The following is a 27,482-nucleotide window of genomic DNA, read 5'->3' as shown; positions in this document are numbered from 1 at the left end:
AAATAAACAATCTGAAGGCAAGGTGTCTTTGACTTTTGTCTAATACTGAGTAGGTTGTCATCGTATTCCAACTAGTAGATCGATGCTCATGAAGTCCATCACTGGATTGTCTGTTCCAGAATCGACTATTTACAACCCTCCGTCATATAGCTGGAACTTTGCTGGGTGCAGCGTTTAACATCAAACAAACCAGCTTAAATCGGGATTGTTGGCTACGATGAAAAGGGAACATTTCACAATCAATTGTCTTGACTCTCTCTGACTTCAATGCGTTAAATAAAGTTTTGTCAGTATTGATACTGTACCCCTTTCATGATGATATAGGTTTGCTGAGATCATGAAGGTACATTGAATCGAGGTTCCATGTCGTTCAAAGAAGAAATTAAAGTCCAAATGAAATGTTTCCGTTTCCAAAGTGCTGATAGAAAAGACTAAATTGTATCTGTGGTTTATTAGCATGCATGTTTAATACTGTGTATTTGAAATAAAAAAGGTGTGACGCTTTTCATGTACAATCTGTATATGACGTAGAACAAGCACTTAGTTTAAGACAATCTGTATATGACCTAGAACAAACACTTAGTTTCAGACAATCTGTATATGACGTAGAACAAGCACTTAGTTTCAGACAATCTGTATATGACGTACACTTAGTTTACAAGCAGTACAAGCGCTTTTTCAACAATCTGTATATGACGTAGAACAAACACTTAGTTTCAGACAATCTGTATATGACGTAGAACAAGCACTTAGTTTAAGACAATCTGTATATGACGTGGAGCAAGCACTTTCAGTAGCAAATTTTCTACTGACCACTTTAGCTTAATTATTACAGCACACGGGCGGCGGGCTATTGTAAGTGATCTGGAAGCCCGGAAAAGATTTAACTGTCAAAGGAATTTGGCTTATGTCTCAAACAGAGATGTGTCAATCAATGAAACAAAATCGATGATAGGTTATGCTTTTCACACATGTACAGACAGTGCACAGGAACCCGTTATCGCTATGTAGGTTAAACATAGATCATAGACACATGTCATATATATAAATAGAACATATATATAACGTGTGTGTAGATCTATGGTCTTTGTTTAACCTACATAGCGATAACGGGTTCCTGTGAACCCAAACTTCATTATCGGAAAAAATATTTAATAGCTAATATTAAAAATTAATAGCTGATGTCTAGACATTCGAATCATCACCCGACGGGGAACACTGTATGCATTATTATATTGAAATGATAATAATGTTACTTTAATTATTGAATATGTGCTCCAACAGTCAAAGAAGCACAAGCGGATTCATAGGGCTTAAACGCTACACACACCATTATCATAAGATGATAATGCTAACTCACTTATAGGATTGGATTGCCTCTACTAATATTTATGGTCCGCATCGCATTAACCCAATATTCTGAACACAATAAAACTGTTAAAACGATATCGAAGCGTATGACACATTTCAAACATATCGTTATTGACATATTTAAACGAGATTCCGTGAATAATGTTCATCTCGGACACTCAAGTCGACTTATTACATATAATCTACAATATGCCTGGTAAATGGTAAATTTGCAATACCCATACTTGTATATGTTCAGCTTTTTCTGAAGGTATAAAACATAATTATGGTAAGATAGGGGCCTTGCTGATCTGTTTCTTTATCAATTACAATAATTTTTTAAGCAGGGACAAACAGTACAATTTAATTTGTTGAATTTGACTTTTTCTCCAAGACATCAAGCATATCAAGCAAGCTGAAAATCTTGGGGTACCAGGTCTGTAGGTTTGCAACTTAAGTTTTCCAGTTTCTTCGGGGACAGAAGATGCTTTTCATAATACCATCAAGTATGAAGAAAAAAATGCTATGAAATTGCTATTATTCTCTTAGAAAAGAAATAAAAGGTTTAACAGGTTAACAACAGCGACATCATATTTTTCAAAACGATTGTATATAATGTACCAACTAATCGAGTCATACATAAAAGACACACTTGTGTTACACTCAATGCTCGATTGTTGTCAAATCAATGCTTCATTTGCTGAGTGGTTTGGGTGCGAATTGTTAACAGTACAACATAAAATATGATATCATTACATAAGTTTTAGGGCTCAAATGCTGTAAAATGTAAATCAAAGAATTACATCAACACAGAGAACACATAACGAGGGGCGGACCTCGAGACGGATAACTGATGAGACAAAACGACTTTCTCGCTCGCAAAACAGCGAGATTTGTTGAGGAATGAGAAGAATACATGGACGAGAACGACGTTTCGGTGTAGGTTCTGTTACCCTTATCAAGCAAGTGATGAGTGAGTGAGTGAGTTCATTTTTTAGCAATATTCCAGCAATATCACGGCGGTGGACACTAGAAATGGGTTCACACAATGTGCCCACGTCTTCTGCGTGAAGAGCGATCGCTTTAACCACTGGGCTACCCCATCGCCCCAGCAAGTGATGAACAGAATATGGATTGAAAGGCATATATACAAGGAGTGATTGCACAGTATAATGGGAATTAGGACTGAAACAGCATGGGGGAGCCAGGTAAATAGACATGGCTTAAGACAGAAACGTTACAGTTGATTCCAGTTACAGTTGATTACAATTGACAGAAACGTTACAGTATGAATGCAATAGACTTGGTTGATGGTTAGAGTGGGAGTGAGACTGATCGTTACTGAAAATACGCTGCGGAAGTCTGTCCCTGGGTATATGGTCTCTGCATCAAAACATTAAAACGTTACAACCTTAAGGCACCAAAGCTTAGTAACAAATGGTGAAGCAATCAAAAGGAACACTCGTCACCACTCGCCCCTGTCGTAACCTCCAGGAAGCTATTCCGCTTGTCCCGGAATAACACGAGTTGGTCACGAATGTCAAAGGGAGGTAAATCTGTGTCTTCGCATCAATCGGTTACTGGGAGTAGTAATACACTTCCTGGGAAGTGGGTCTGAGACCGAACGACGCCTCGAGCTTTCCCAGAACCTCCGAAAACGTAGGTCTTTTGTCGGGACTCTGCTGCCAACAAGGTTTCATCAGGTCGTAATGGCTGTAACATAAAATACATTGTACCAGCATATGTAGGTTGCAGGTCTATTTAACCAACAATGCATTTCATTTTAAGAAATGGTCTTATGTTTCATGAATGATGGACATGGACGAATACCAGAAAAGTGCTACTCACATATCCTCAGCGTATTCTGGTCTGGGAAGTCTGAAACCATTCCTGATTTTGACAGCTAGATCTCTGCTGCGGATGTCTGAATAGGGCGTCATTCCTGTTCAGGTATATATGAGTGTGTCAGGCAATTAAGAACCATTGGTCCGTAGAGACTAGAGAGGTGGAGATATAATGCTCAATCTTTGCCACTGTAAGTGAGTTTATATGCCTGACACAGCACGAGGACCCGGTGAGCTACTTTATTATTAGTGTCGAAAAATTAGTATCGAAGGACTATCTATTAGTGATTATCAAACACACGACATATCTGAAAGTTTAAGTAAAACTTCCTTGCCATTAGCCTTGTTTTGAGTTTGCCTATGAGAGCGGAAATTCTGATTCATGCATAAAGAAACAAATCAGCAAGAAAGTTACCTTCCAGAAAAAACTCAGTAATTAATGCTCTTGGTGAGTGGCGACACATTGAACTGTAATTATTGCTCATAATATCAGTCACTGGCTTATTTTCCTGCCGCCCTTATACACTGAACTGTTGCAGCGTCAAGCAGTACACCATGAAGAGAAATTAAACTTATCAAGAATCCAGATGGACAATTTTCATATTTTGAGACCTACCCATGCTGAAGATCTCCCACATAGTGATTCCAAAGGACCAGATGTCACTCTTCTCATTGGCTCCTTTCAGAGATTGAAGACACTCTGGCGCCGTCCACTTCACGGGAATTCGATCCTAAAATAAGTGTTCATTCATAAGCTACAGTGTCGTTATTGAGGCATATGTCACCCATATTTCGCATTCCTATTGATGCGTACACGATTATGACACAGCCAAATGAAATGTTTAAGTCCACCAATGTCCCCCACGCCACAATACTTGTCATACAGGAATACAAATTTGAGGATTTGATTGGCAAGCTCTGTGACGTGACTGGTCGTCCCATTCTGTGTAAGATGATAATTTTCCTTTTAAGAAATTCCTTTTTGTGTGTGTTTTTGCAGTGTAAACCAAACCAAACCGAAAAAATAAATAGAAATAAATATTCTTAAACGTTTACCCCTTTGGAGTTATCATCTTCAGTGGCATCATCCAAGCGAGATGGTCCGAAGCCAGCGACCTTCACCTCATTTGTGAAGGTCAAGAGGCAATTTCGAGCAGCCAGCTTCCTGTGGGTAATCTAAAATACATCGATGTTGAACTTATTATGCACATAGTAATCAAATACACCTCTTCAGAACGCTATGCACCATCATTCCTGATCACCAAGGCATTACTAATGGCGAATCTAGACCCACTCTTCGTCAAGTCTGTCCATTTGAGCTCATCTCTCAGAGTGGAAGTGAACCTGCTGCACCACACGTCATTTTTAAAACGTAACATATGCACGGGTTATACAATATCTTGAAACAATTATGATGATTTGATCAAAACATTTTGCTCAGGTTGGCTGAATGACACAAAAGACTGATTGGTGAGGGAGAATCACCACGGGTAAGGTTTGGTTGTTGCTTAACACAGCACTCATCAGTATATGGGGGGCAACATTCGTCAGATAATCCACTAATCAATAGCAATTGGGATACGACATACGTTAGCCAAGTCAGCGGGAATTATCACCTGTTCACGTTGGACGCTTCTTACGAACCAATTCTGCCTCATATCTTCCCGGATGTGGAAGGTTAAAGACAACTTCGGTGTTGGGTTGTCAAACAATTGTACTTACCTGCCCCTGATTTAAGAATTGAAACACACAACAGATTACACTGTTCAAAAATGCTCGGTTGTGGAAGCAACTCCCCATGAGGGGTTTAACATGGAACCGGAAACAGCACATTTACACATATACGAATTCGAGAACCAGTGGTTTATTAGATTAATTTTAACAGGTATACATATGACATACCCCTTTACTGGCAAGGTATTCCATTCCTCTTGCAACACCCAATCCGAATTTCTGAATCGTCTCTAAGATGTCCACGTTGACGCCATTTCTCTGGTTTTTCAACCATTTGTCCATTTGTCCGTTCTCACAGTACTCTATCACCATTACGGGGCCCACTGGATGAGAAATCATCGGTTACTTTCAAACATTATACTTAGCAAGTATGTTTGAGTCAGGCGAACGTTCTATTTGTCAATCCGTGTCGACAGTTCTGAATTCTCTATACAAATGCGTTCAGACCATCATGTCCAGAAAACGAATTCATCAGCCCGTCACGTAAATCATAAAGGTCGTACTAATTTATGTTATGACATTCTGAAATATTTTCAGCTATATCCGTTTAGTGAAAAAGGTTTTAGCCGCTTTTGGTCACCAGGAATGAGCTTCTGCATGCGGAACCCTTTCTCTCACAAATCAGCTCCCCCTCACTCACTCGTTCACTCAAACTTAAAATATAATTACCCTATAGCAGATGGAAGTATGTTGTATGGACCCGAGGCTGGTTTACCGATATATATTGTTACGAAGGATTCTTTATTGAGACTTACAGATGTAGTTAGCCTTTACCTACGAGCAGGCGCGATGGGGTAGCCTAGTGGTTAAAGCGTTTGCTCATCACGCCGAAGACCCGGGTTCGATTCCCCACATGGGTACAATGTGTGAAGCTCATTTCGGCGTTTCCCGCCGTTGCATTGCTTGAACATTGCTAAAAGCGGCCTAAAACCATACTCGCTCTCGCTCACTCACTCACTCACTACTTACGAGCATCGTTGTTGACAACAGCACCGATAAACTTCAGCACATTGCGGTGTTCCCCAACCTGCGTTGCAGCGAAGTTGATCTTGGCCATCATCAGTAAGCTGTTGTCTTCATCTGGAGTGTCTGTAATCAAAATGGTTGTTTAATGATTCATCGCTCAGTGCGTGACATACTAAGTGTTAAGTTTCAAGTATCTATTTTGAGTTTCATCTGGTTGTTATGTCGTAGTTCGGATTGTAGGGCTATGGAGACCGTGACCTTCAAGATTGGTACTTCCGTGAAAGTCGGAAATACTCTCTGGAATTACGAACACACGATGTCAGCACTGTAGCTCAACAATACAACATGGGTATATGTGAGAATATGATCATGTTTGGTCACTGTCGAATATCGCATATATATATATATATATATCGTGATGCAACTAAAGACTTTAATGTGCATGTCATGGACATTATATTACCATGACAATGGCACCATTGATACGTCATAAGTGACGTCATTTATCTGTTACGGTTGTGGGACATTTCCGCTTCGAATCCTGCCGGAAATGGAATGGAAATGGAATAAACATTTTCTATATATATATATATAAGTGATGAGAATACCGAGCGTACAGTAGTACGTATATAAGAAGTTTATGAAATAATCACACGACACGGATCTTCTCCAACATGTTTCACTATTATCTTCAGGGAGAAGACTTCTCCCTGAAGATAATAGTGGAACATGTTGGAGAAGATCCGTGTCGTGTGATTATTTCATAACTAACTTTATATATATATATATATATATATATATATATATATATATAAATAAGTATATATAATAAGAATATATATATATATAAGAAGAAGTTTATGAAATAATCCGTGTCGTGTGTTTATTTCACCAAACTTCTTATATATGTTTATTTCATAAACTTCTTATATATGTACTACTGTACGCTCGGTATTCTCATCACTTATATATATATATAGAAAATGTTTATTCCAATTCCATTCCATTTCCGGCAGGATTCGAAGCGGAAATGTCCCACAACCGTAACAGATAAATGACGTCACTTATGACGTATCAATGGTGCCATTGTCATGGTCATATAATGTCCATGACATGCACATTAAAGTCTTTAGTTGCATCACGATATATATATATATATATATATAACATTTTGTCTTATGATATGAAAAGTTCAGGATTAGCAGGGTTGTGCGTTGAAACATAGGCCAGATTGACAGTGTTATTTTTTGTTTTATATATATATATATATATATATATATATATATATTTGTGACGATATTCAGTGATATATATATATATATATATATATATATATATATATATATATATATATATATATATCATGATTTTTTTAGGTAATAAAAGGTTTAAGCATATTTAATGATTTTTTTCATATCGGAATATGTTCACTTTGTCAACGGTGTAGGAGAAGTAACTCTCGGACAGCCACATTGATAGAAATTCACTAGTCCATGGTCTAGGGGAAGTAACTGCATGGATGGAAATCCAGGCCGCTGACTGGCTGAAGAATGTCCCTGTCATGTTCGCTTTTTGAAGAATAAAACAGTGATAAATTTTCTTGACATTTACTCCTATATTCCAGGTAATTATGACTTTATTGCATCCACATTAATATATCTTTTCACGCCACATGTTGATCAACACAAATGTATATAAGTTATGAAGCCTGAAACTGTGTTTACTGTAACTTTAGCGATTTGGTTATAACGCTGTCTTGCTGTGTTTTTTCCCGCCAGTGGCAAAAGGGGCTATTGTGTGTTAGAGTGTGTATATCACCAGTACGTCACTGTAAATGTATTTTAAGGGTGTATTATTACTTTTCCTCAATGTCTAAATCGTTTGGTAATGATATGGACATGATTTTGACAATTTAGCGTAACCGGAATAAGCCAGGCAATGAAGCATACGTAAAACTTCTTCACTATACATATTTATGCATCAAAGTCAGATAACCGGTGTATGGATGAATATGGTTACGGTGTTGATTACAAGGCTCAAAACTCGTTCCTGAAAGTAGAATAACAATTGTTTTGAGTACTTATGAAAACATTCTACCATTCAGTAAGGAATTTAGGGTTCATTATTATACTTTGATTGTCTTTTGTACAAATCAACACATATGGCAAATCATTGATAAACTGAATGTAAAACTGAATTTCTCTTGTAGAAATATTTATGTTGTAAATATTTCCCTCATTAAACTACAAGTAGAAATTTATTTAAATGGTGTTTGGATTATTAATGTCATGTTCCTAGAACAAGGCCACGTTGTCACTGCTAAGTAGTTCCAAGCCCTGAACCAGGTTTAAATCTGTGTGAACTTTATTAATATGTAATCCGTTGCGCACGTGTCCAAGGACATATACATGTATGTACTCTATGAGGTTGGGGGAGTGTTCGCTTTTGAAAGAATATAACAGTGATCACTTGTCTTGACATGTTCCTCCTGTATTCCAGGGTGGGTCACATATGCAGTTTAAATGTCTGTTTTGGGTATTTCTGACTTCTGTTTTATTAAAACAAAATATAAAACTCTTAAAGGTCACATGCAACCAAAAAATCAAACATAATTAAAACACAATTATCACTTATCCATGACATATAATATACATTGCTGATTATGAAAAACATAAACAAAATTATAAGCGTACAATCGCAAATCAAAAGTGCAATATTTTGAACTTGGGTTTACTTCCCTCGAAACGAAGCACCGGGGATACCGAACCCAGTCAGAGCGGGTGGGTGTGCACTCAAGTGTAACGGAGCCTTTCATTGGCTGGTTCATTTGCCGATGTCCTCACGGCACATTGTGGTGTGTATACAGAGATGTTGGGTTTTGTAAATACATGCTCGTTTTTTGTGTATAACTTTTTGCAATCAACAGACATCATAACATGTCATGTGTACAAGTATCACACCTGTCTCTCTTTGTAATTACATAATGTGACAGAGGCCGAACTCGGGTGCTCAAGCCATAAATCAATGCTTTTTGTTTAAGGTGTATAGCCTGATAGGTGTTAAGTTCAAATTGCATGTGGTCAGTGATCGAAGTTGTGTATTGTATATTGTCATTAGCAGACAGGCAGGCAGACAGATAGGTGTCAATAAAACAGACATTGAGTTTGGTCTGTGACAAAGACATATCTATATCACAGGTAGACATTCTGTCAACGCTAAGTAATGACATTGCTTTTAAGTATCGAACTTAGAAAGTGACTCGGTAAGAAGAACGTGTGGTGAAATAGACAAATGAAATTATATAAACAGTTACATTGGTAATCTACTGTCATAAGATATAAAAAGCTCGCGCCTGTGAAATATCAACAAAACATTAGAAAAAAAGCTCACATCAAAGCCTTCACCGAGTACTCACCGCCAGCGAAGGTTTTCCGTCTTGAAAAGTCGAACGCCTCACTGGTTGACACATAGCTGAGTAGATCTAGATCCTAACAAAGTTCGTTTATGAAACGAGTAGATTATTTACTATTTGTTTTGATTAGACTACCCCTGCTCACGACCTTATAATCCGGACATCCCGCTTCCAAGCTGCGCGAACCTATTCACTGCGCATGCGCTATGAGCGCAGCCCAGCGCAGCACAGCACAGCTGTTGAAACCAGTTTTCACCCCAAGCTGGGGTGAATTGAGTGAATCGTTTGATCTCCGATTTCGCGGAGTTTTTTTCATCGCCTTATGTTTCAACTTTATAAGTTGAATTTGCATTTTGGAGATTTGTATCTGTAAGTCCATATTGAAAGGTATCAGAATCTGCAAAGTTGTGTTTTACGTTGCAAGTGACCTTTAATATAAATATCCCATTCACGTTTGCGCATTGATGGTGCCCAAAATGGCTTGATTTTGCTTTGGTTGGAAATATTTGGAAAAACATCATTATGAAGTTGAAGAACTAAGAATTAGATTTAGGAACAGTCTAGGGAAATCGTCACTGTATACTGGCACTCCAAAAGGGACGGAACTTGAAGAACGATCAATTAGGGAGCGTCTTAGGGAGTGTTTATGCAAATGGTCACTGTATCCTGCAAAGCCAAGGGACGGAACCCGTTGATACTAACACAGAGTGTGCGATTAAACGCCCAGTTTCTAATTGTTATCGACCCCCAACACAGCGAAAAATCCCGAACCTCAACAGCAACACAAAAAGGGAAATAGAAACACCCATACCTTACTACCACCCAAATCTGTTGTTTGTACAGGAACGCAGACACTGACTGTCCATTTGCATATCTCACCTTTCAACACTTTGGCTACCATGTCGCTCGATGTTCTTCCAGTCTTTTGAGAAGCCTTGTAGATCCGCGCAAACCGGCCAGTTTGAATCTCCTCCATCAACGTCATGTCCTCTTTGCGGATGTACCAAGGCTGCTCCGTCGTGAACGACATGCTGCCGTACACATAGATGTCGTCGTTGATATCGTATGTTTTGTTCTGAAGTGAAAATGCATAGTATAAATCACAAACTGAGTGAAAAAGAAACTTTGCTTGCCAACGTTGAGTGTTAGTAAACGTAAAGGGTGTCTTGTGTAAGTTTCATTTTTCATGTCATTTTGTGTGTTTTTTAACACCCAACTCAGCAATATTCCAGCTATATGGCAGCGGTCTGTAAATAATCGAATCTGGACCAGACAATACAGTGATCAACAGCATGCGCATCTTACGCAAATGGGATACAATGGAACGTGTCAACCAGTTCAGCGAGCCTGACCACCCTGTCCCGTTAGTCACCTCTTACGACATGCATGGGCTGCTGAAGACCAATTCTAGGCCGTGGGTTTATTTAATTAATATAACTGATACGCCTGTCGTTTGTGCACGCATCTAGTCAACTGTCAATCTGAAAATTATCTGTTGCTTTCCATTTTTCAAGACTAAGCCTTTGTTTTTACTAAGCAACATTAGCCATTGTTCGCGTCTGGACGAGACAAACAGGTGATTAATACGACGAGCAACGTCATATAATAACATCCGATGAGAACTCACATGTATGACTATAACTGCTAGACAATTCACCTCGTTTTAGTTCTTTCAGTCTGATGGTTTATATACTTGTAAATTGTTAAATCAGCTTTCCCTGTTTACTGTAAAATTGTTGTATAGAGTTGCAACGCTTATTCATGTCATGATCCGTTTATCATGGGTTCAAATCCCATATTCGTTTTCATGTTTATCAAAAATGTAGGTAAACGTCCTCGATCTACGTCTCGTGTTCCTTGATTAAGCGATAGTTTGAAATATAGGACCTCGGTAAATATCCAAGACGTCGATACACATAAATCTCACTCTCCCTCTCTGAAAAGGTTGCCTTAACATTCCGATGACAGATGAAACCTACATGATAGCACACTGTGCCTTTCCTAGGCCGGTGCAGGTCATTGTTGATTCTCCCAGTAACCGGTTTCTGACGTTCCCTGTATACGCTCTGACGTCGATTTATCAACGCCGCCATCTTGCCCGTTCTCCACATGAACAATCCCACGACAACGACTGCTAGGATTAGTATCATCACTGGTAACAAAACACAATCAATACAGGATGTACGTTTGAAATGTTTTTTATAAATTTCATTTAACGTCAATGCCACCCCTATCCCAGTATTCACGGTGTATGCCCCGATAGATTGTACTGTGAGGTATCATCCGCATGTCTACTACAATAAAAATTAAAAGCTTTGGGTTTGAATGTTGTAATTATGATAACAAAATATGTTTCTGCTTGCTAGAGTCGAATGAGGGCTAGGAGGAAGGAGACTTCAGTAGTATTTGCGGAGATGTATGTATTTGCCTGGGCCTCCTTTCACAAAGCACTTAGCTGATCGTAAGTTAATAAGATAACCTGCAGTGTTAAACAATGGGAGTTAAGTTTAACCTTACTAAAGGCTGCTTCGTGAAAAGACCCCCTGTTTAGCTATCATAGGCTGGGCACTTATTCCAACTCGAATTCCCACATACCCGCGAAACTTCCATTTTATGTTTTATACATATTTCTTTTTGGCACATTAATATTATCGACACGATGGATGGATGGATATTCCCAGTCTTTATACTCACCAACAACGATACCCGCTATAGCCCCAGCACCTAAACCTGTATCCTCTGAAACGGTTAGGGATAAGGTCAGTCAAATAGAAAAAGAGGACTTTTCAAATGAATCGATATTTTGCCATTGAATATATGCTCTATGTAAAACGATATCATAGTTTATAAACTATTGCTGAAACATATTACATTAGACTTACCCACAGTAAAGAAAGCAGATTTGGGTGGACTCTTGATGTCCCCGTAGTCTGCTGTGACCTTGACCGTGTAGGTTTCGCCAGGTTCGAGACCCTTCAAGAGTTGGTATGTTGCATCTTTGAAGAGTCGAAGTCAAGTTTATTTGAATGATGAAGAATATATACTCTGTTTATAACAAACTTTCATTTACTGCACGCGTACGTTATAGCCATAATACAAGAACATTGATGGATCTTTGCTCAAATTGCGAGGTAGCTTTTATGACTTTAGTTAAGTGTGTGCATGGTGACATAAGTTATCCTGTCATGAATAATCATCAACGGAACGAATAAAGGAAAAGAAAGTGAAACAAAGAGGTAGGAAGAGGGCCTGGGATACGTAGATATGATGTGAAATTTCACGTTCAAATGACAGGCAGCAAGCTTTTACTCTTACGCTCACAGGTTTGGGTATTAACAGAGTCAACCATATAAACAATCTCCATATTGGCTGTGTCACATCGACATGTAATAAATCCAGTCTAGAACTGGTGACTGAAAGAACGCAACCATCCAGGTCATCAATGTCATGCATTCTCACAGACCAAGAGCTGTAGATCTTTACAATACATCAGGGTATGAAATATCCACAAAATATTTTCATATACATGTCTAAATTTTAATCCGACCGTCGGGCAGGTGAATTTGACAATCTGGCAGTCCGTGTTGAAAATAACCCATCCCAGGCGGTCGGACAGGCAGTTATTTCAAACGCTGATTCATTACACATAAGGCTTTTGGGCTCAGATTCTGAACCGGGACGCTTACCTTTGTACAGTTGAACTGTCGCTGGTGCCACCGACTCGGATTCATATGTAACTGTTACAAATGTGCGCTCATGGCAGCTGGGGGCGTGTGTCCACGACACATTGGCCGTTGTGTCAGTCACCCTCTCAACTTTCACGTTCATGGGCCCAAAATCTGATGAACAATGAATACATCTGATGTTCGCAAAAGCGCAGTCATTCGAGTGTCTCTACTTGGTCACGTCGCGTGGTCTTCTATTAGTACAAACCAATGGATCAAAACGTCACCTCGACTGGTCAGAATAATATGACGTTAACATAAAATGTTGTTTTCTTTACAAAAATGAGGAATGTCTGGGCTCTTGAGCCAATACGATGTCTGCTTTTCTGAAACTGTTCGTTTTCGAATTTACTCCCTTTACCTTTATTAATCGACTTTTCGAGTTAGCAAAAGAAACGCACCGAACCAAATAGTCCATTGGGTGTAAAAGCAGTTGTGCCCAGAAACGAAAGTGTCATAACAAATCTGTATTTACATGAAACGTCCCGTCCTCAACTATTTAAAATGTCCCGTCCTTAACGATTAGACCAGCAAACAATTCAGTTTGATAACATTGTGGGGCAGAATACCCTTGTCAGTTCTAAATACATTTTTTTTTAAAATAAGCATTCTTCAAATTAACTGTGCTTCGATTAACAGTTTTTTTACGTTCTAATTTTATTGATTTTAATATTGATATAAATTAAAGTGTTCTCGTCACGATATGATTGAACTATTGTCGATGTGACGCTTTAAAAATCTAGTTTGTGCGGGAAATAACATGTCCTTGTTCGGGCCACCAGGATTACTTCAATCGGGGATACCACACAACGGTTTGTGGGCATCAGTTGCTTCAATGGTAAGTGGATATTAAGTTAAGTTGCCTGTCACGTTAAATCGATGTTGCTAATTAATTGTTAACATGTTAAGCCAATCAACACTGAATCACTTACATGCTGATGTCCCATTAATTTCCATGAGGTTCCTCACCTATGAACAGAAACATGTCACTAAAGACCTACGTCGCCAAGTTTCTGGAATCTCCCAGGGAAGTCGAGAATGCAACTGAATCCGCTATGAAGTTGCGTTATATATCGTTATATGACATAAATGGAAATGTGGTTGCATATTAAAGCGAAACTAGAGCCTGCGACCTTTTCCGAAATACCCTAAAAAAACCCATCTCCCACCAGTAACAACGTATCATGACGTATCTGCCTTCATCAAACCAGGTGATAGCTGACATCAATACTGCCTACCACTGATATATTTAACCCTATGTTGTCTTATGCAGAAGGGCCCGACCCAATGCCTCTTCATAAAATACTCTTAAAAATAGGAATAATGAAACATAAAAGTTAATACCAAGTATTTGGACAAGTAAGCATAAGAACGGGGATTCTTCAAAATCCCCACACTCAAATGTATCCTATAGTTTGCACATGCAGAACTATGCATGATGTAGAGTGTGTGGTATGTCACAAACTGATGTGTGTGATTTACTTGAATGCGTATATTGCCTATGGGTTTAACAAACTGTGAATAGTAGCTTACTGAATAGTAGAGGTGACTATTGAGGGAGAAACAGCTATTGCAACATACCATTGCGATAGCGATAGTTTATTGCGACCAACTATTGCGGAACTATTGCAATAGTTTTTTCTCTCCTTGAATTGTCTCATTTGAAGTGGTTTCCCAAATGAATGTATAGTTTGAATGAAATAAAAACAAGTCTCTTGTAATAACTGACAAGAAACTTGAAGCCCAGATCAAGTAAACAGTTAAAACATAAACCCAATGATAAACTCACATTCTATCGATGCATCGATAGTTGTTCGTTTCTACCATCGATTAATTGCTATCGGAGACTCAACAATTGCAATCCATCGATAGTTCTATGCATCGTTACAGCCCTACTGAATGATCATCAGGCTACTGTTGCACGAGTTGATAGTTGAATGTTTTGAAATCGTATACATGCGGGTCATCTCAAGGCCCGTTGTTAACGTTTGGTGCCTCCTCTTACAAATTGTCTTATTGCCGAAAGGCTTCAATAGTTAACATGGGATGACCGTCGCTGGTTTTGATATGAGTCTTGACACGTTTTGATCCAGGATCACTTTCCAATGCCTTGATAGTTAGTTATTACCGTTTCTGGCGACCTCATGGCAACATTGGCAGTGGATCCGTTATGGCCACTAAGCGATAAGGGAACGTTCATAAATTATGGGGGCGGTGGGGTAGCCTAGTGGTTAAAGCGTTGGCTCGTCACGCCGAAGACCCGGGGCTCGAATCCCCACAAGGGTACAATGTGTGAAGCCCATTTCTGGTGTTCCCCGCCGTGATGTTGCTGGAATATTGCTAAAAGCGGCGTAAAACCAAACTCAGTCAGTCAGTCATAAATTATGGCTTGGGGTGGAGTGGGGGGTGGGATGATAATGAATATTAAGGAGAATCATGTACAATTTCCCCCCACCCAAAAAGTTTATGTACAAAGTAAGTGACCCCCTCATGTACAATATCAATGACCACCCCCTCCCATTTTTAAACATAAATTATTATTATTATTATTGCTGATCCATCCCCACCCCCGTACATGTGTACAAAATTGATGACCCCCCTACCTCTCCGGAACAAAATGGGTGACTCCCTACCACTTAAATTCATCACCACCACCTCACACCCAGCCCCGCCCCTTAATTATGAACGGTCCCTAATTTGTAACCGTAACGTCTCTGATACAACACGATTATCACCACTTGCCATTACACATTCAAACAATACAATTAGTACATGCATAAAAAACCTATTCGCACTCAGGGTAAATAAACCCTTGTACCCTAACATGTACGGTCTCTTGTTTAATGAAGCTAATCACAATACAAAATCTCTGAGATGTCAAAGTACCTCGTGGTCTGAAACTTAACGACGGCGGTGGCAGTATAACGGGGACAAAACCTTGAAATCCTCCTCTAACATGGCGCTAAATTCATTTTGCCTGTGTAGAGACTAAATTCAACATATGTTGTATTTTTCAATAAATTACTCACCGTGTGTGCTCTGGGGATAGGCGTCCTCAGTCCCGCTCTGTTGACCACGTCCACCTCCAGCTTAATGTTAGCTGATTCGAGATCCTCCTTGGCCACCATCAGCCAGCAGTTGCTGATGTAAATTTTGTAGACTCGTCTATAACACGTGTTCAGGGCTTTTGGACAATAACAACTGTTTGGCTTACTTAAGCATGCAAGAATCTGGAAGAACAAATATGATCAATGATATCGCAGAATCTCATGGAGACAAAGGAATCAATCCACAGTGAAGGATACTGTAGCATGGACTAAGGCTTAGTTAATTTTGTTTAAATATACCTATAGATGATGTTTTGCGTGTTACTGTTTAGGAGTAAAATGCGAATAATATTTTAAAAAGTCACAGAAATATTACAAGTAGGTTGAAATATTCTCAGGTTTATGGATTACCTGTTGTAATCTTTTTTGGTAATTGGTTATATTTGCCTCTTATTACAAGTTGGATTAATGATCCTCAGGTTTGTGGTTTCCTATAGGTAAGTTGTGTTGGCAATTGGTTTATTTGCCTCGTAGTGAAAGTTGGTTAAAGTAGCCTCGGGTTTTGGGGTTACCTGTAGGTGAGTTATATCAGCAATTGCCAATCTGGCCCGGATTTCATATAAATTTCATTCATCTGAAAGATAACCTAGTTATAGCTGTGGTTCAGTATATTACTTGATTGAGATTGTTTCGTTCTGGAACAGGGTTGAATTTGTATATCACCAGACCCGAATTCTTAGCTTTTCATTGACTAACCTTTAGTCTATGTTACGGTACACCAATCTCACAACCTCAGTCACTGTGCAGTCACACTACAACACGTTAGGGATCAATATTAAGCACGTCAGTTAAATACTTAAACATTCTCAAGTGTTTTAGTTCTGTCATGTGCTCATAAAATCTGCTGTATATTTAGGGGATAACTGTACTGTGTTTGACGAATTGGGGACGTATACCGGTGGTTATATAGCCGCAAATTTAGTTATATCGGCGACGCGTAAGCGGAGCCGATATAACGTTAAATTTGCGGCTATATAACCACCGGTATACGTCCCCAATTCGTCAAACACAGTACAGTTATCCCCATTCTAATTCAACTCGTTTTACGCTGTTTTTTCGTGAAAGAAATTCATTATTTAAACCAGGTCAAAGTTCCTCTAGGTCAAAGGTTAATCATATCACTCCTTCAACTTACACCATCGCCAGAGAAAGTAGTTCCCTGTTCAAACTACACACGTTTATTATGTGCACACAGACTAAATTTGACAATGATGAATAGATCATAGTATTATAGATAAAATGGACTGTATTATGATGAAACCGCCCTCTAGTTACAGAAATGAGCGGCCCGCTGATTCCTCAACTACGGGCCATTATCAGTTCTGTTGTCAAATGACGTCATAGCAGGTGACGTCACGCTCCATAATGACGTCATAAACTTTGTTTCATGATCTAACAGTGTTGGGTCAACAGCCCGTTGCGAGTAAGTTGTTTGAACTTAAAATTAAATTTATGATACTGTTTTGTCTTTTTTAACACAAATTCCACCCATTTTAGCTGGATAGGGAAGTTAATTGACCAATGGCTTCTGCAAATGACAATGTCCTGCGAAACAGCGTTACCCCCAATAGTGTAGGGATACATTCAAAGGTTTCGGTGAATCGGTTTTCAAATTGCGACCGTATATGCTGATTATACGGTCGGAAATTTATGGCATTGACCAATCAGAACTCGTGTTACATACTAAGTTGAATTAGAATTCAACTTATACCATTATAAAAAAAGTAGGGGATATTGGATTTACAAGATTGATAAAATGCAAATGATGAAGCCAAGGAGAAAACAGACGATGAAGAAAACGTAAGGAAAATGTGACAATCTATACCATTCCTTTGGAAATATTTCATCTGTATTCGTATATATTACTTTTTCTCATATGCATTGGCATTGGCATAGGCTAGTGGTATCCTCGCAAAATGGAAAATCCCTACTTTTTATATGGTATATATTATTTAGTCACCTGTTAAAGTCACAATGTCCCGTAGGGAATCAATGTTGGTCAATTAACTAAAGGCTAAACGTGATTTGGTGAATTGAAATACATTTTGTAATTCTATGATGGGGCTGCAGGATTTTAGTGACGTTGACGCGATGACAGCCACGCGTTCTTGCAACGTTGGTGTGGTAGACTCCCATTTCGATCATTCCGATCGCCCATTCTTGTTGTCGCAAAGTTAATCGAGCCATTCTTTTTGTGTTTTTGTAATAGCATGAACACTTTAGCATTGGTTTTATACCCGTTTGGTATTTGGTTCGCTCTGCGCGAAAAACATGCAAACTATATCAGGACAAAAGCATGCATTGCATGCCTTAGTTCTAAGTGGAAAACCCATTGTTGCGTTGCGGCGATGTGTTTTCATGTGATATTGATTGCAGGTGAATTGTTTTGGTTTTTTGTAGTTTCAATTTTAAAGTGATTACATTTCTTTAGGCCGGGGGTTTATTTTGCACTGTTTTGGTACAATCAACGAAACACCATTGTAAGCAATTCAAACTTCTTTCTTTCTTCTTTCATTTTAAAAAGCTAGTGAGGTACTGGTATTAAACGTCAATTAAATCTAGCTCCTAAGAGAATGAGTATCAATTTTCCCCAACTTCAGCAGTTTGATGTTTAGCAATACCATGTCCCTATTTCTTAACTGGAATGACTGGAAATTACGTGGAAACTTGCGGCTGTGATTAAAAAAAACCTTACAGAAACGGCTTCTACAGTCAAATTCCTCTTCGTCAGTACGTTGCCGCCAACCTGCGTGACTTTGACCTCCACGTGATGAATACCACTCTCGGGGTCCTGCACCATCAACTCTAATCTGAAAACACATGATACACAACATACACAAACCTATCATGAAAACGTTTGTTATATGGCAGTGAACGCTATTGTTAAACACTGGAATTGTATAACACGGATTCTGTAAAAAAATCAGTAAAAGTACTTAACACTGTGTTTTATTGGTCAGTTGTCAGTAATATTTAATGAAGGAAACAGTGGGTGGACGTAGCTATATTTAGATGTTTTGGAGACAACTGTGCTCTCAAATCTTTCATGTTCAAATCTTTCTTTTTAAAGAAGACTATATAAAGTTTTATAATAGTATATAGTGCAGACGTTTTAAAGACTTTATAAGGCTATGTAAGGGAGACGTTTTAAAGAAGGAAAGGCTATATAAAGGGAGACGTTTTCATAGACTTTATAGTATATAGGGCAGACGTTTTTATAGACTTTATAGTATATAGGGCAGACGTTTTTATAGACTTTATAGTATATAGGGCAGACGTTTTTATAGACTTTATAGTATATAGGGCAGACATCTTGAAGACTATACACGGGGAGGCGCTTTTAAAGGCTATGTAAGGGAGACGTTTTAAAGACTTTATAGGGGAACAGATGTTAAAGACTACATAGGGGAGACGTTTTAAAGACTATATATAGGGGAGACGATTGCGAGGGCTATTTAGGGGAGGCGGATGTCGTTTTCTAGTGGTAGTGTGACTATCAGATTTTTATCATCGATATTCACCTAGGCGTAACTTGAAGCTTTTCCACTGTTACTGACAGGTGAATATTCACACTCTTTATAGCTATATATTTTACACCACCTTTGTAATCGTACTAACATTTTGGTACCTCCATTCTATTGGGTATTGTCACTACTTAACAGTAACTTGTTATGATTTTGTAAACATAGATATTTATGATACAATTGTTTATTAAACAGTTCTTTGTTTAATAGTTTCACACCAAATTATCTCTCTTGTGTACAGATTTATTGTTTCAACCTGAAAATTGACACGTCACACTTACCGAAGGAGGCATTACGTTAATTGTGCAAAAGCTCAAACAGTAGTAAGGGTTTATATATATTTATATATGTAGGTAGTCATATAACAACAAGCATAAACACATACTGTAAATATTGAGATAACAGACAATGTCTAGTTAATATGACCTGGTTGACAGTTTTACTGGAATAATTAAACAATGTGTGGGAACGTTGTTCCATTATAATGCTTACCCTGAACTGAAGGGATGTCTGATATCTCGTTTTGAAGGAATGTCATCTTACTAAACTGCGGCTTCGTGAAGTCATAGGTTACACTTGTCGAGTCCACTTTCTTATTGTCGAGGATGTCCCTGGCTCTTATCCATACAGTAATGGTGCTCCCGCTGGTAACGTTTTCTGAAACCAAGAAAAATAAGTGGCATGTACTTGATAATCATTACGTTTTATAGCGTTAATGTCAGTCGAACACCTGCAAAGGAGATGATATACTAGGCGAAATATCATTATCGAGGTTCAGTACACCACTGCAACGGATATGATATACTAGGAGAAATATCATTATCGAGGTTCAGTACACAACTGCAACGGAAATGATATACTAGGAGAAATATCGTTATCGAGGTTCAGTACACAACGGCATCGTAAGATTTAAAATTATGAATGAAAAGCAATTCTTCTCTGAAAACAGTCAGCATAATATTTACCTGGATATTTATAGCTGACTTTGGGTGACTGAGTGAGGCAGTTAAACCGTTACGTCTCAAGGGCAATATTTCAGCCATATCGTCACAAGAAATTAAATATGAATAGCTGATTTGGTAGTTACAAAATCGGTATATTTCTTGTCCAAGATAATTTGTCCTTCCGTTTGCATAATGCGAAAAAACAAAATAATTTACATTTGATGACAATATTCTATTCAGGTGCATGTACAATTCCCTCCTGCAAAAATGTTGTGCCTCATTTTAAAGATTTGCAGTTGTGACGCTTTTTACAGGCTTTTTACAATCATGCATACGTGTGACATTTTACCTGGAGGTAAGTGCAAAGAGGTGTTCAGGCCGGGTATGTCATCCCAGTTGGGAGGCGTCTGCTGAATTCTACCCCCTGTCTTATTGATAGCGTGGGTCCATTCAAACCTCACGATCCCTCTCGAATTGGGGATGGCCGCAGTGGTTCTTCTTTCATACTTATCGTCATTCGCTTCGATAACTTGCTTGTAGATTGGAGGGTCTTTCACAATCTGTTTCTTGAGGGGCAGGATTTTGTTGAGATATTTGCCAGTCTCGTGAACGTAATTACGAAAGTGATACTGCCATATGATCACTAGTGGTTTGGAAATATCAGTTATCCACTGGAAGCCATGGTCTTGCACTGCTGACGATATGTACAGGGCATGGTCTGGATCAGTCGTAACAGATGACTCTTTGTCACACAGTGCAAACCTTCTCATGTATACAGAGTTATTGGCCTTGTCTACAGCTTCAAGGAGGAAGGAATACATCCCCGGTTTTTCAGGAAGAAAGGGCACGGGGAAGGAGATTGGAGCTGTGTGTTGCACTTCTCCATGATTTACAGGTCCCGCCAGCTCCGACAGAGCTCCTCCGCTACTAGGCTGAAGTCTGTAGACTTCCCATTTGTATTTGTCCATTCCAGAATTAGCATCAGACCAGCCATGCCAATTCAAAATGATGGTGGTCTGTGATAACAAAGAGGACAGTGTTATTTGCTTTGTTTGATTCTATGGGCATTAGCTTCCCAATCCAGCTTGCAGGAAGACGAAGATTAAGATGACATATGTTATTTTATGTATCTGTGAATTATATTTTGCCCTCTACTCGTATGCCAATAGGGCCAGTACCCAGCGAACAATTTCACGTTGTCACAACGTTATGCTGTCGTTGTTATAACGTTGTTCTGTTAACGTTGTGGTAACGTTGTGGTATGACGTTGTGATACGTCACCTTTATGTCGCCACAACGTTAAGTTATTTGATGCTAACGCATTTTACGTTTCCTTAACGTTCTATTTGATGTTAATAGTTGACTAGTTTTCCCAGTAATGAACAGTACATAAGAAACAAAGCAAAATACAACAGTTATTCACAAATACAACCGTTACGGTATTCAGTACAGTACAAGTTCAAATACCCCAGTAAATCCTGGGTGGATTTGAAAAGCCGCTTCGCCTTGCTTTTCTGCAAATATTCTTCGCAAAGTCTACATTAAAGATCACAAAATTGACGGCATCATGCCCATTAAAATCTCAACAAAGTTATTTACTTGTACAAATACCTTTGTAGTGAGTGAGTGAGTGAGTGAGTGAGATAAACTTAATCGTCACTATTGGCAATATTTCAGCCATATCGTGACGAGAACAATTAATTGTTATACAAAGTAATTAATGGTAAATTATGAAAGCAAACTGTCAACGAAGGACAGTAAATAACTAGATTATAACAGATATGAATGTAAAGCTAGTAATAAAATCTAAAACAGTTTAACTATAGATGACAGTACAATATAAAAACAGGCTATAGATTGCCAACAACTGAAGTAGATCACCATACTAGGGAACATGGGGACTTACAGTACATTTGCTTCAAATACCTTTGTAAATTCAGGAGTGATTCGAAAAGCCGCGTCTGGGTCGCTGTAAACAGGTTCCACCAAGTCTATGTTAAACGCCACTGACTTGACTGTCTCGGTCCCTAGGTAATTCTCCGTAGCTGTCACGCGTCGCTTTCCAGTGTCGTACAACTTCCGGTAGCCTCCACTTGTCACCCGGAATGTAATTTTCAATCTAGAGAACAATATTAGTCCGTCTTCAGATTATATGCCAAAGTATGTGTAACCTTGAGATGCTGTTACCTGCATGGTACCCTTTGCAGTTATGTTGCATTGGGAGGGATGTTTACGTTTCCTGATTAATTAACCCTTTCTGCGAAACAATGTCAGTCTGATCATATGCATACATTTCCAACAGTAATTGTCTGGGTAGCAGGATTAACGGGTTAACGGGGTCTAACTGTAGTGAGTGAGTGAGATATGTGCACCGTGCAGTAAGTAATAGATTTCCTTGTTTGTGTGTTGTATGACGCCGCCCTCAGTCATATTCCAGCTACATGGCTGCGGTCTGTAATTAAAAAGAGTCGGGAACATACAATCCAGTGATCAACAACATGAGCTTCGACCTGCGCAACTGGGATACGTTGACATGTGCCAACCAAGTGAGCTCGACCACCAGATCCCATCAGTCACTTCTTACGACAAGCATGGGTTGCTCAAGACCTATTCTAACCCAGATCGTCACGGATCGGTATGTAATAGGGGTTTCAGTAGACAGAGACGCGCGGCCATAGAAAGTGCAACCGACAGAAAGTAAATGTAAGTTCTATAAGCCTAATTTTTTAATTTAAAAAAAGAATCTTCCGAGGTATCCTTCTTAACTATAGAAGAACTATAAGCCAGAACAGTTTAAACTTTTAACGAAACAGAGTGATATTATGCTTCTAATGTCCACAATAGGATCAAGACCGCCTCCGTGGTGTAGTGGTTAGAGCGTCCGCCCGGACAGCGGAAGGTCGCGGGTTCAATCCCCGACCGCGTCATACCAAAAGACGTTAAAATATGGTACTTGTTGGTCCCTGCCTGGCGCTCGGCATTAATGGGTACAGCAAGGACTGGTCGGCTTGGAGTCAGTATAATGTGTCTGAGTGGGGTATTCATGCTCCACTGCGGCATGGTATCTCAGTGGGCTGGCACTATACAACCAGCTTTAGTCTGGGCTAGTACAAGCAGCCGCACATACACATACACATGCATGCACGTCGTCATATGAGCGAAATATTCTAGAGCACGACGTTAAACCCAATTTCACCTCACCTCACCTCACCACAATAGGATCAGGAGAGCGAGTGACAATTGCTAAGCGGTGCTTTAGCAACATTGTAGTTATTCGCCGAGACAGATCCGTGTACTAATGGTTTGGGTATTATTGAATCCTACCGATCATGTATATTTGTCATAGTAAATACGAAATAGTATGTATTATGCAGTGCACAAACAAAAAACCCATGTGTATTCGAATTGTTTTCTACTTACTTGTCACCATCAATTAATCGGCTGGTGTACTGTTTTCCGAAGGAGCAAGTAACTATATTCCTGGGGTGCTCGGAACCGATGGTGTTATCACACGTGTGGTCGCTGTGGGCGGATGCTACAACGGGGCCATCTTGGTAGAGGATATAACATAATATAAAACGACGTAAACAGTACAGATGAACATTTTCCCTGGAATAAACACACATTGAATTGTACTCGGCAAAAAAGAAACGCCTATGAAAAGGGAAATGTCTGAGGGAGTTTAGCTGATACTCACAGAATAAATAGCAAATATGATTTTCTCATGTCTGCATGATACCAAAAATACCAAAAAAAGCTGAGTGACCGTGTAGCGGCCATAAAATTTACGAGTCCGTAATGGGATTCGAACCACGGAACTTCTGATCCCAAATGGGACGTCTCTTCCACATGACCCAAGAGGTTAACCCCTTCATCAAGCTGACAAGGTAAGGAATGTCATCTGTTGGATGACTCCACGCCCTGCTACGAACGCAAAAACGCAACCACGTTGAGAGCATGTCAACCAAACACACCAACAAGACGAGACCGACACAGATGCGGCCGACCTCTTGTCACAACTGCGGGCTCATACGGGTTGGTCACTTACGTTATAGAGTTACCACGGCCACCTCTACAGCTATCCGCAACAACAGGATTGCGTATGATTTCAGCCAAAACAGTGAGGAACCGTCTATAGTCTGTTTGCAGTGAAAACGTGCCAATGAATTTCACTTTAAACTTAAAAGTAAATCAATTTAAGTGAAATTAAGATTGCGAATCCTCATAATTTTACCTTGACACAAGCACATTTTATTCTCAGAATTTTATTCAACTTAGGATGAAAGTTGTTTAACAAACGATCATAAATTCAAATCGCTATTATTGGTTTGTATTACAAGGGGATGAGCGCAGTAGATGGAACAGTGAAACAAATGCACGTGCTGTACGTGATGGGCGTTAACTTAAACCAACACTACTTGTTCTCGGTGTTTCATTTAAAGTGCATACCCCCTTGTAATGCAAACCAATAATAGCGATTTGAAACTATGATCGTTTGTTAAACAACTTTCATCCTAAGTTGAATAAAATTCTGAGATTTGAATATTCAATTGGTAAGGTAAAATTATTAGGATTCGCAATCTTGTTTTCACTTTATTCGATTTACCTTTTTGTTAAGAGTGAAATTCATAGGTACGTTTTCACTGCAAACAGCCTATACGTGCCACTGGTATTTCCCCGAGACGACCCGTTCGAGGCGTGACTGATCGGTGTCGTTGGCTGCGACGTTAATGGTGTCATGGACACAGAGTATGGTCACAGCAGCGATGGAGACGTGTTTGGTTTACGTGACGGGTCACGTTTAAGCTTCTTCGTACAGACGGAAGAGGTCGGGTGGAACGTTATGATAAAGGATATGATCAAGAAAAACAGACTTGGCACAACACTGCACAGATGAAGTTCTTCAGACACGCATCCTAACCATTATCTTATTAAATGAAACGTCATTTTCAAAGGCGCCAGCCGCACAAGACAGGACTAACAATAGCTCTTTAGGGGAACTACAACATCGAAATTCTTCAAAGGCATTTAGAAGTTGGCGTAGTAATACAAGACAAATCTTATGGATAACAACTTCTTGATTTATTTTACACAACGTTTCTGGGCTAGTTCTTGCCCCTTCGTCAGGTGGATGTCATGGCCTTAACGGTCTCCAAATCGAAACCTCAGCAAACCATTATGGGATGCTATTGATCAACGTCTGCAATCAAGCATACAACAGCCAAAGTACCTCCAACAAGCACAGCATCTGCCCCAGGCCACAATTGGTGACTGGTACCATGGGGCGACTATGCCAGGCAGTCCTGGACTCTCATGGGTACCATATAACCTCTATCATGATATTCAAATGTTTCATGGATGCCATGAGTGAGTGAGTGAGTGAGTTATATTCCAGCTATATGGCGGCGGTCTGTAAATAATCAAGTCTGGACAAGACAATCCAGTGATCAACAGCATGAGCATCGATCTGCGCAATTGGGAACCGATGACACTCGTCAACCAAGTCAGCGTGCCTGACCACCCGATCCCGTTAGTCGCCTCTTACCATAAGCATGGGTTACTGAAGGCCAATATTCTAACCCGGACCTTCACGGGTGGGGATGCCATGAGGAACTTCGGTCAGTGACAATGACTTGTGCCGGGTTTGAACATTTAAAAAAAAATATTATGATATGCTGATTATTTAGATAACACATAAAGTATATATCTCAACCCGGGTACGATTCCTCGCATAAGTATAAAATAATCTGTCTCCCTCCGTGATAATGCTGGAGTTTACAACTAATTACTTTCTGTCTTTTAAGGTTCAGCCACAATTTCTCAGATATGAAACCAATGTGACAGTAAGCAAATCATTGATAACACGTGTGTAGAATGCTAAAATGGCGCACTGACAAGATGTGGACATCACCGTTTGCAGAACTGCTGCTTCTTTATGTCTGTTAATCAGCAATTATTCTCGGATTGCCAATTTATTGCTGGGATATTGCTAAAAATCATATTGGGTAAAACCATTCTCACTCAGTCACTGCACTCTCAGCAAGTAGAGTCTAGAGATGCAGGTTTTAGGTTTACAAGTTTACAACGTATTAATGAAGATAAATACGTTCCAACTGTTATGAATTAAATAAAACTCTCCTTCGGGCATAGCAGTGGTATTCCTATACATAACATCAGCTTTAAGTTCCGTGGAACTGGGAGCCCATCTGATCGCTTACCTAGTCTAATATAGGCCCTGGCAATTCCAATAAGTGATTCGCTAATATAAGCAGGGGGTGCGGGAAGATCTCTACATTCGGACATCGCACTGGCAGTGACAGTGAGGTTGTTTAGCTGGTTCAGGTTTGTCCATACGCCGGCATGTTCTTGCTTCCCTGAACTGTCCGCTATGACGCCATAGACTTCCTCCGGTCCACGACGGTATAAAAAGCTGGCTTGCAGCTGTGTTACCTTCGGTGCCTGGATAGGTTTCACTATGTAAAAGATACAGATTTAAATTATACTGCACTTTGATTATTTAACAAACAATGAAAGCCAATGTAGCGTGCCATCATTTTCTTGATAGAAGAGCGGAACAGAAGGAAGGATTCCGAGGACGTACATGTACACATCCCATCCTAAAATTAGATATGGCATATACACCATTCGTTTAAACGTCATGGGACATTTATTTCTGATAAGCCTTTTTGTAACCGATGAAGACTGGTCGAGAATCTCTTAGATATCATGAATACTTCTTCCTTTGGAAACAGCTGCACTTACACTCCTTGCAAAATGATCCGGCGAAGTCGTCCATGCAATTGCAGACAACGGTGGCGCCGTTAGCTTGACATTTCCCCGGAAAACACGGACGTTCGTAGTTACAGTCCACTAAAA

General features: G+C 39.4%; 1 protein-coding gene across 1 annotated transcript; it reads right to left on the bottom strand.

The window, feature by feature from the left end:
* Positions 1 to 443: 443 nt before the first annotated feature.
* LOC124256991 lies at positions 444 to 27,472 on the bottom strand. The gene is made up of 22 exons (XM_046690956.1): positions 27,369 to 27,472; positions 26,825 to 27,079; positions 24,027 to 24,156; positions 22,533 to 22,725; positions 20,956 to 21,622; positions 20,155 to 20,319; positions 19,767 to 19,773; positions 18,834 to 18,948; positions 16,061 to 16,261; positions 13,964 to 14,000; positions 12,993 to 13,145; positions 12,189 to 12,302; positions 12,001 to 12,045; positions 11,286 to 11,458; positions 10,186 to 10,381; positions 5,898 to 6,017; positions 5,097 to 5,251; positions 4,251 to 4,370; positions 3,811 to 3,925; positions 3,199 to 3,292; positions 698 to 3,063; positions 444 to 566 (listed from the first exon to the last, which is right to left on the bottom strand). The coding sequence occupies exons 1-21, from the start codon at positions 27,400 to 27,402 to the stop codon at positions 2,928 to 2,930; spliced, it is 3,225 nt and encodes a 1,074-aa protein (XP_046546912.1). The 5' UTR covers positions 27,403 to 27,472; the 3' UTR covers positions 444 to 566; positions 698 to 2,927.
* Positions 27,473 to 27,482: the final 10 nt, after the last annotated feature.

This window comes from Haliotis rubra, unplaced genomic scaffold, assembly GCF_003918875.1.
Source record: "Haliotis rubra isolate DU_JTF1 unplaced genomic scaffold, ASM391887v1 Scf647, whole genome shotgun sequence".
NCBI lineage: Eukaryota > Metazoa > Mollusca > Gastropoda > Lepetellida > Haliotidae > Haliotis > Haliotis rubra.
The sequence above is the reverse complement of the archived record's forward strand: the minus strand, read 5'-3'. Positions and strand labels throughout refer to the sequence as shown.